Source organism: Malurus melanocephalus, unplaced genomic scaffold (genome assembly GCF_030028575.1).
Source record: "Malurus melanocephalus ecotype Western Australia unplaced genomic scaffold, MMel_1.1 scaffold_36, whole genome shotgun sequence".
In the NCBI taxonomy this organism is placed as follows: Eukaryota; Metazoa; Chordata; class Aves; order Passeriformes; family Maluridae; genus Malurus; species Malurus melanocephalus.
Window position 1 is genome coordinate 3,049,686 of NW_026623268.1, and position 10,790 is coordinate 3,060,475.

A 10,790-nucleotide genomic window follows, 5' to 3' on the forward strand; every position below is an offset into this window, starting at 1 on the left:
AAGTAWTGAAGTATTWAAAAAAAAGAAACAAAAGAAAGAATCCAGCAGCCCTAACTAGAACTATTCAAAGTTTTGTAGATTGGATTCCAAAGTACTGTATTGCTTTGCGTGGGGATTGAAGAAATAAGTCTGACCTACTGATATTTTCTGTAAGAAAAAACRTATTTTAGTTGAAATGCAAATCTTAGGCTAATTTTTCTAAAAAAAGGGTGTCTTTTTATACACCTGTAAAGGCAGAAAGAAGAGATCGAGAAGAGACAGCAATTTTTGAGCGTCACTGCAAATGAATTAAAAACTTTATAACTTTAAAATTTGAACTGACACTGGTCTTATTTTCAAACACTGGCAGGTTTGGGAACAGTTGATGCTCTTCATGCAGTTGTGAACCTGAAAAAGGAGTTTGGCAGTTAGATGGGGGTGGGAGAGAAAGCTTGTCATGTGGAGAAAGAAAAACAAAATCTTTTAGAAGAGGTAATGAGGGAGGAAACACATACAGTGAAGGGAGGGGAGAGCAAAAAGCYTGTGTGTTTTCTCTGTGATACCCCTCTTGTAGCTCAGGGGTGAATCCCATGTGCCACAGAGCCACTGCTGAAAGGCTCCTGTGCCTCCCCTGAGCCTGCAGAGCCAGCTCTCCYCCTGCTCAGGAGCTGGGCAAGATGAGCACACCTTGATTTCTAGGTTTGAGTGCCCTTGGAGGAGCYCTGCTTTAGTTTCTCTGTGGACATTGAACAGCTCAGCTGCAAGGTTTGACACAAAATGCAAATACCAGGGTTTATTTTTAACACTCGGAATAGTTCTTTCCATTTACAGATGTTTAGAAATCATAGATGTGTGAAAAGAAAAGCCATAGTGAATGTATTCGTGCTGCAGTTACATCAGAGGGATTACACTTCCATTGTCCAGGGAGARAGACTGTCTCTATCCTCTGTCCAGACAGTAATAGTCAGAACTTCAGGCTTTACTMATTTCTGTTTTTCATGAACTGTGTTAGATGATGCAGCTGTCATCCCTTTGAAGCCTTTTAGCAGGTTTGCATGTGTGTAACCATTCACTCTAGAACTCGGTGTCCTTTTCTTTAGTAAGAGGCAATGACTCTTCTGACCAAAGCAGTCAGAAATTGTGTCAGGTCCTCAAAGAAGTCTTTCAATGCACAGATGTGCTTTTGTTGGCCTTCTTTTCTTTAAGAGAAAGGTTGAATGCAGGACTTCTTTTGCCTGTCTCCTGGTATCTCTGCATTCAAGTGCCCTTTTTTTCTGAAATCAAAGGGGCTAAATGCTTACTTTAACTATTATGATTACAACTGAAGATTTAATGCCATAATAAGGAGCTGAAACTTAAATTAAAGACTCAAGTTATGAGAACTGGTAACGCACAAATTCATTAAAATTATTTCTAAATTCAGAAAACCTCCAAAAAACCAGAATTGGTCAGGTCAGTTCAAGGACATTATGAATTACTTGTGGGCAAGCTAGGAACCTAAAAGAAACATTGATGTTGTTTTTCTTGCACAGAACAAAAAAGCTACATACATTTAAGTTCAAAGCTTGTCTCGGAGAGGCCTGGACCTGAATCCCATGGTTCTTTTCTGTAGTTTGTAGCACTTCTACTGGGGTTCCAGGACAAACATTTGCAGCTGTTTCTTGGTACGATGGTTTYGCATTTAGATCGTGCTTTGTCACAGAAATCACTGTGAAGGAGCCTTGTGGTTAAGGTTTTCTATTCCAGCTCCCTGCATTTAAAAGGAAACAGCATCCCTCCCACCTGAAGTGCTGGCTGCATTACACTTGCACCTGTCTTTGTTGCTCTTTTTTTCTTTTCCTGTCATTTTTTGGAGGGAGAAATTCCTTCCTCCGCGGTCCCAGTCTCAGTCAGAGGGACACAGAGCGCGTCCTCTTCCTGGCAGCATACTCCCCTGCCACAAAATTGGATAAGGAATGGCTCAGGTGGGTGTCCAGGGTATCAGAGCTGTTGCTGGTGTTTTTCACCCGTGGGCACAGGCACTGGAGCATGGCTCTGCGGATGTAGCTGTCAAAGCAAAAGTAAATGAAAGGGTTGGCACAGCTATTGGCAAAGGCAAACGGGCTGCTCACCTTGATGCCCAGCCGGGCAACCGTGCCAGAAAAACAGTCAGGCTGCTTTAGGAGTCCCAAAAGGATCACTGTAAGCTTGAAAAGATTGTAAGGAACCCAGGAGATAACAAAAGCTGCCACTACAATGAAGACAATCTTGATGGATTTTCTCAGTTTCTTATCACGTTTCCCGGCCTTCTGATAGTGCACGCAGAGTCTCTTGGTGATGGAGCARTAAAAGGTTAAAATACTCAACAGTGGGAGGAAGAAGGCCACGATTAAAAGCATCAGTGACATGATCTGCTTGGATTCTGTCATGGCTTTGTCTGTGCAGTAAGTCTTTCCATCCTGCTTCCTCAGCTCTCTGGACAGCAGGGTTGGCATCCCCARGCAGCAGGATAATAACCAGACACAGATGCAGAGCGCTTTGGAATAGGATCTCGTTCTGATCTGCCTTGCCACAGAGGGGTGCATGATAGCCAGGTAGCGATCTGCACTCATGCAGGTGAGGAGGAGGATGCTGCAGTACATGTTGACCGAGATGATGTAGGAACTGGCTTTACAGAGGAAAGATCCCACCCTCCAGCTCTCATCTGACGCCTCCATGTCCACCCAGAGCGGCAGCGTGATGAGGAAAATGAAGTCAGAAGCRGCCAGGTTGATGATGAAGATGTCGATCAGCCTCTGGACCCGCCGCTTAAACACCAAGGCCGTGATCAGGATTGAGTTGCCAACGATGCCCACGAGGAACACAGYGCAGTAAAGGATTGGGAGGAAGGTCGACGTGTGCTGCAGGGGCTGGTACTGGCACTGGTCATCGTAGTAATAGTCRTAGTTGAAAGTGGCTGTGGACATGGATGACACCTGGGGGAGTTCTGTTTCTGTCGTCATCCTCGCTCTGAGGGAGGCTCTGAGCTTCCCCTGCCCTTCCCTTCCAGGTCTTGAAAAACATTTCATTGGTGAGAGGAGGAGCTGGAGAGCGGGGAGGAGCAGAAAAGTGGTTTTGTGGCGAAGTAATTCRTACATTTTTTAACCGATAGCATAGGCAACAAGACTATCTGACCAATCAAAACTCTGCTTCACAATAAATGCCACTGGCTTTTAAAAATCAAATATAGTTTTACCGATTCTATCTTCATTTTGCATTTTCCGGCTTCATGTTGTGCTTTTCTTTTGGGTGGAGAGAAGATAGTTTTTGAGATTCTGATTTTTTTTTTTTTTTTTGGGACACTATATTGGTAGTTCGAAGAAATTTGAGATTGTACCAGCTCATAAGAAGTCTGAGAGCAGTGAATTCAGGTGTGCCAATCTTTACCTTTATTCAAAATATTTTGTATAAATTGCTTGTCAGGGCAAGTTCGCCTTTTCTGAGGCTTGGAGTTTTTTACTTTACTTGTCTCTTTATGATTGCTGTTTTCTGTTGAAAGTAATTCTTCGATAAGAATATAAACAGGCAGAAACATTTAAAACTATTGTATCTGTTCTGCCCTGTAGCTGGTTGTTCTTTATCAGTCCCAGTTCTTGGCTGCCCTGTCAGTGCCACTCTCCTGCCCTGCAGCCCCAACAATCCCCCCAGATCTGGACTCTCCACACCCAACTTTAGGATTGTATCAGAAACTTCMAGAACAGTTTTCCAGTGTGTCATAAATGCTTCTGCAATTTGAAACTTGATTGATGCTCCCATCCCCCACGTAAGTTTCCCCATCAGTCACAGTCCTGGACTCCAGAGCAGTGGTTTGTTCCTTCTCCTTCTGGCTGCACAGCCTGCATGGCTCTTGAGCTTTTCTCACACACAGCACCCACTTCTCTTAATTAGCTCTGATTTCCTTCATCTTTCTGTGGCTCACAGACAGCCCTTTCAGCATTGCATAAATCAAATGGAAATTCTCATTTTTAAAACTACTGAGCTCATTACAGCTTAGTTAGTGCATACTAATCTGAAACCTGCACTATTGGTCTTAATCATCCTTCCTCTCTTCTGAAAATAAATGCATTTTCTTCTTCCTCTCCCACCCACCTGCATGTTCACAGACCAGATGCACCTCCAGGATTCTCAAAGCTTTGAGGAAATCGCCTCCTGGTGCGTGTTCCATCCCTGGGCAGACAGATTGCATCCATGTGTCTCCATAAAGAGCAAAGAGCAGCTCCAAACTGCGTGCACAGCAGGTTAGTCCCTCCAGTGCACTCTGGATGCACTCAGATTCRCTCTCCCAGTGCTCAGGGTATGTTCTACTGTGAAGAAGGTACCTTGTAGACTTCCAGGCGCCTGGAAAAGCAGCCAACTGCTGCAAAATAACTGGCAGCTGGATGGAGGGTGGGCACTGCCTCGTGTAGATATGGTGATATCTGGAAATTATCCAGTTTTATACAGCTGCCTCACTGCCTGTARGGCACTAGTGGACTCTAGCTGACTAGTTTTATGGAATGGGTAAGCACATACTTATACAATTATGAATTATAYAATTCATCCATCACAAACTCTGAAAAATTATCAGGGTGTATTAAACACCCTGGCTTAGATTACTGATTTGTATGCCACTCATGTAAATGTGAACCTGTGAGGAATAACAGGCTAAAATTATCTTMCTTCCATCTCAAAGTGGGTGTAAGTGCTCACCCTGGAAATCACTGTGTCCTTTTCTAAGTAGGAGGCAGTGACTYTGTTTAGTTAGTTCACTCATGAATCAGAGTAAAAAAAAAAAGTTCCGTAGATTTGCAAAATGCCTTGTTGTTGTTCTGAGAGTAATCTCCTGCACCTGATTGCCTAAAAGACAACTCTTATTTTCAATGAAATTTAGAAGTCTCTTCTGTGGTGATTATAGTAAGCAGATACTACTGCTGCAAGTCTTCTTGTTTTCAAGAGACTTGTCACTGGTCACTTACAATATGGATTTGTGTGCCAGCTTATTTCRTCCTTGGCAAAGCTGGGAGAAGGAAGCACAAAACCAAACTCCTAAATTATTAAAATCAGGTTACATTTAGGACATTGCAATTTGCATGCAAGAAACATCAAGTGTAAACCTGCAAGAAAACACAGGCTAAAAATCATCTTCTCACCATCTGAAGAGTACAAAGCATATACTAAATTTTCAGCCAAGACTTGTGTAAAAGTGGCAAAATAGCTTTCAATTTATATAAAAGACATTTGATGAAGTCAGTGCAGACATGAGTTTTGTGCTGTCTTTGCTTATTGCTGCTTCAAGGAATGTATTTCAGTTCATTTCTTCCAAGGAGCACTGGGAAATAGAGGCATTCTCTATCCATCAGTCCTAGAGCAGGAGATCAGCTGAACCCTGCAGTCAGTTCTGCAGTGGTTCTGCCTCTCTTGCAAAGGTGGCCCTACATATTATTTTACTCTGAAGTTAGAACATAACAGCTTGCAAGTAGTTACAAGCTTTAGAAATCAGACATGAACTTCTCTTCCCTCCACCTTGCGCTACTTCACACTCCTTGAAATTCACTCTTTCCCTCTCCATCTCAGAGCAAACAAAAAATGAGTAACTTAAAAMAGCTTAAAGGCATCATAAAGAGAAGTTTATGTATGTGCTGTCCTGTATTTGTGGTTCCTCACTATGTTGTCTTCGTTTAGTTTAATAGCCTAACTCATTAAAACAAAAAAATAAACAGTAAACCTTTTCAATAGGGATCAACTCTGCTTTATTGAATTTGCTCTGTATTTCTTGAATGCTCTGCATAGACACAGGGGTGTCAGTGCACGTTGCCATATTCCACATGTGGCACTTCCTTATCTGGGCAGAAATTTGTGAAGATAATCTAAAGCATTGTCATGAGTAATGAAGCATCTGTAATTATCCAAGAGGAGCAGCAGCAGGTGTATTTGTCAATAGTCTCTGTGCCTGGGTTTGTTTGTTTGTTTGTTTTTTCACATGATAATGATTCACTTAAGGCCTCATGTAGGGTCTTACTCTTCTCAGAGCTCCCTTCATGGAGATAGAGCCAAGCTATSAAAAATACTGAGCACATGCAAATTTCCCTCACAGCACTCTTGCACAGATATTCCAGATTTTTTTTTTTCCTCAGGAACACAGCCTCCAGCCTCTCCTCATCCTACTCCTATATTTCCACAGTGTTTTCCTCCTCCCAGGCTTCAACAGATACGTGTAAACCCTTTTCCGAAAAAAATATTCTCTGCTGAAGCAACCAGCTACTGGTTTGTGTTGGGTTTCTGTCCTTCCATTTGGGATACCCATTTTGTCCAGCCCTTGATGCAGCTCTGAAAAAAAATGAAGCTTCTTGGTGCTGAGCAGTTTTAAACCTGGGAGTGAACTGAACTTTTGYAACCCAACACCCAGAGTAGGTACTGTGATGGTGACCCCATATTTGGCCAGTTCTGCTTTAAAAATGGGTGTTTCTCTGATGATCCTGCCTCTCTCAAACTTTACACTTGGGAAATCTGTCGGGTCAGGGTTTTTACCATTCCTTAAATCTTCCTCATRGGAAAATATTGAGGTGTTTCCAAGAACAGCAAGAGAAAAGACTTCATGTCTTTGTTCATGGTGCTGGAGTGCCTGTGACACAGGTATTATGGCAGGTAGTCACGTAATTTTGTGGGATAATTATCTGCACAGGAAGTATTCAGGGCTGCTGATTTTGTTTCTTACACACATCTCCTTCGCCTCATGAGTTTCTGCAATTGAAGCATTTCATATAGCGAGGTGCAGGTTTGGTTTTTGTGGGTTGTTTATTTTTTTGATCTTTTTTTTTTTTTTTTTTTTTTTTTTTTTTTTTTTTTTTTTTTTTTTTTTTTTTTTTTTTTTTTTTTTTTTCTTTTTTAGTTTTACACCCACTGTTTTACTGACAGTTTAAACCCAGCTTGTACATGTACTTTTATTTAAGCACAGGCATCTAGGTAAAATAAGCTGCATTTCTGTAAATTATTAATAGTGATAAATGCTGAGAAGGACAGAGGTTCATTTGGCTGTAAAATAAAGCGTAATAGTTTCTGAATTACTTTTCTTTGAAAAAAAAAGTAAGAAACAGATCTGCAGACCTAATTAAAAAAGAAAAAAAATTCAAACCCACACTAAATTGGCTGAAATACTATGCTATGGCTTATTGAAGGCAGGCTCAGAGGTGATTACATGAATATGAACCAACAGAAGTTTCCCTTTCAACAAAGAGGAATAGGGAACCTATTCAGGTAAAATTGTGGGCAATGCCTCAGGATAGACTGAAATAGGTTTATGCTGAGAGAAGTGCAAAATGCAGTGCAGGAAGAAAATATTTTTGTAYGCTTGATTTTTAAATATTAGTTGTTTATTGCCATTTATATCATCCTTTTTTAAATTTATTTTTTGTGTATGTTTTATAATGTATATATTATATATACACGTACTGTAGTACATGTGTATAATTCTAAAACTATATATACATATATAAAAATATRTATACAAAACTGCTCTAAAGGTTTTTTCTGATGAGGTGCATGAAAAAAAGGTTTGGAGACCWCTCACACAGAGGAGGAGTGAGYATCATCATAATGCCCCARTGCTATTCATGGTATTTGTGGAAGMACATCTATAAGGTTTTCTCTCTGTGAAAATTATACTACTGCGTTCTGTGCCACGAAAAAAATAAAAACAAAATAAAGAAGGCAGAAATAAAATCAGGCAAACTGAATAAAGAGGTCTGAGGGGGATTGAAGGGATTTTCTGCTCACTCAGGCAATGTGAAATGCTCATCCATGGTGCCTAAAACTAAAACTGCCCTATTTATTCTTACAGAGAGAWTATTTGTTGGGGGAGGTGATCTCTTGCAAATTAACTAGTAGTTATGGAAAAAACAGGCAGACTTTTGAACACCTTTTTCAGGTCTGAATCTGTAACTCCTGAAGTGAACGTGATATATGAAGAAGGTTTTTTTTCTCTTTTCATTCTGTATTAACTTCATTTAATACAGATGGTGCTGCCTCCTACAAATGTTTACAAAAGTCTATTTCCTTAGACTGTGAGGACTAAAATGACACAAATTTTGTACTAAACAATTCAATTTTTTTTTTTTTTTGCAACATATTGGAGCTTTGTTTGTGTTTGCTTTGTTTGCAGCAGTCTGATGTTAAATTCTTAGAAATTAGTAATGCACACGGATCCAGGTCTGCTATCAAAGAAAATTCACTTTTGCAAAAAGCAGGAGCAGCGTTTGTGCTTTAGCCCTCAGCATTATTCTCTTCGTGCTTGCTTTCCTGTGCWCAGTAAAACAAACCATTACTTTTAAAACCTTCCCAACTGACCCTGTTCTGTAACTAAACTGATCAACCAGTGCTTCTGCTGAGGCAGAATGAGGAGGTATGAAAAGAAAAAGAAAAAAGATAGTTGTTGGCAAGGACTGACCCCTGTATTCATCTGTAGTGTTTTTATTGGGTTACTCCTACTATAAGGAAGGGTATTTTTCCAGGGGAAAAAAAATTCCAGGTGAGATCTGTAGAGTGTGTTTGATTTGAAGTAAATAAAAATGTATCTCTTCCCTCTGGATGCTTTTGAGCAGCTGCACACTTCATATTGATCAGGGCAGATTATGAAAAACAAGAGGCYACTGTAGCCTAATTTAATAATGCAAATAGCAATGGCTGCAAAGTTCTTCGGAATTTATTTTCATTTTTATGAAATTAGAACCTTTTAGGAGAAAAACTGTGGACATGCCAGTGTTAGATAATTCACTGCACTTTACAGTAAATGGTTCCATTTCTGCTTTTACCACAGCTTAGGATACAGAGAGGTTTAGTTGGCTTTTTTTTTTCCTTTTAATGTTTTCTGGCTTCAACCTTTGATATTTATACAGGTATACAGAAAGAAGTTACTGATTATTTTGTTCCCTATTCCTACTATATGTATTTTATACTCTCGGAACTCCTTAGTTAAATAAATTAACTGCTTAAATAAACTCTTCTATAAATAAAATTAACTGACATTCTGTGATATATTTCATTGAGATAGCTTTTCTAATTGCTCAGTGATTTTCATATCCCTTTTCAGATTTATCTCTACTTGCTCAACATATCAAAACTAGATGTGCTATTTCAGCAGSCAACAGCAATTCTAGATGTGATACAACTTCTTTCCTCCTTGTGATTTCTCAGTTTATACATCTGAGGTTACAGGAAAGTTGGGGTTTTTTTGGGGGGGCCATATCTTGGCAGTTGGTACTTCACCAACATTTTTCCTTTTCATTTTGTGTTTCCCAAGAAAAACAAAAAAACTTATGTCAGGTAAGTGTAGCCTCCAGCCTTTGCTTTTAAATTGATGAGCTCATTGATGACCTKATTGAAATGCATGTTTGCTCGTCCTGGCTGTGACATGATCAGGTCGCCCTGTCCCAGTGCCCTCTCCATGTCATTATTTACCCTTCCCTCGTGTCATCTGGGAGGTTTATCAGCAATACTCTCCTTTCCTCCAGGCCATCAATAAAGGTGAGAAATATTTTAGAGTCCAGGATAAATCCCAGTCAGAACCCAAAATACATCTTTGTAGACAGTTACATTATGAGGTGTTGGTGAGACAGCTCCATGTCCCAGGAAGGTGGGGCATATAGACAGAGGTTTCTTTAATTAAATATAATCACTAATTTATTTTTTTAAATGTTGCATCAAATCAGAGAAGTTTCTTCTATCACAGCTTTCATCTTTACATCCTGTCTTCTTACTGAAAAAATATTTCCTGGCCATTCTGGTGGAGGAGTTAGTTTGGATAATTCCCCAGAAGTCCTCAGAGGCATGAAAGCCTCAGATGCTTCTGTTTGTTTGGTTTGTTTTTTTTTTTTCTGATATTTGTTTGCTTGATTGTAAAATCAAGACTGGGTGGGCTAGTGTCTCAGCCAAGGGAATTGTTGACCACTTTCAAGAGTCCTTTTATAATTTCCATGGTTTTGTGTACCAGGAGGGAAATTTTGGGGCATGGAGGGAAATTTTGGGGTATGGCGTCAGTGCTGCTAATTTTTGCAATTTTTACTGATTTTTTTTTTTTCACCTCACTCGCTGTTTTCCCAAGTCATTCAGCCAGGCTATGTCACCATTTTTTACAARCAATCAAGAGAAATAAAACTAGAGAGAAGGTTGCAACCAGGTAGGGACCAGCCTCTTCTCCCAGGTAACGAGAAGACACAGTCCCATGTTGTGCAGCCAGGTTCAGGCTGGACACGAGGAGGAATTTCAAAATGGGAAGGGTGAGGAGCCATTGGGAATGGTGAGGAGCCATTGGGAAGGGGATGAGGAGCCATTGGAAATGGTGAGGATCCATTGGGAATGGTGAGGAGCCACTAGGAAAGGTGAGGAGCCATTTGCAAGGGTGAGGAGTCATTGGGAAGGGTGAGGAGCCATTGGGAAGGGTGAGGAGCCATTGGGAATAGTGAGGAGCCATTGGGAAGGGTGAGGAGCCATTGGGAAGGGTGAGGAGCCATTGGAAAGGGTGATGAGGAGCCATTGGGAATGGTGAGGATCCATTGGGAATGGTGAGGAGCCATTGGGAAGGGTGAAGAGACATTGGGAATGGTGAGGAGCCATTGGGAATGGTGAGAAGCCATTGGGAATGGTGAGGAGCCATTGGGAAGGGTGAGGAGCCATTGGGAAGGGTGAGGAGCCATTGGGAATGGTGAGGAGCCATTGGGAAGGGGATGAGGAGCCATTGGGAAGGGTGAGGAGCCATTGGGAAGGGGATGAGGAGCCATTGGGAAGGGTGAGGAGCCATTGGGAAGGGGATGAGGAGCCAT

General features: G+C 40.9%; 1 protein-coding gene across 1 annotated transcript; it reads right to left on the bottom strand.

Moving 5' to 3' along the window:
• Window positions 1-1,586: 1,586 nt before the first annotated feature.
• Window positions 1,587-2,966, bottom strand: GPR15 (G protein-coupled receptor 15). The gene has a single exon (XM_057364123.1). The coding sequence runs from the start codon at window positions 2,958-2,960 to the stop codon at window positions 1,869-1,871; it is 1,092 nt and encodes a 363-aa protein (XP_057220106.1). The 5' UTR covers window positions 2,961-2,966; the 3' UTR covers window positions 1,587-1,868.
• Between the last annotated feature and the right edge of the window lie 7,824 nt (window positions 2,967-10,790).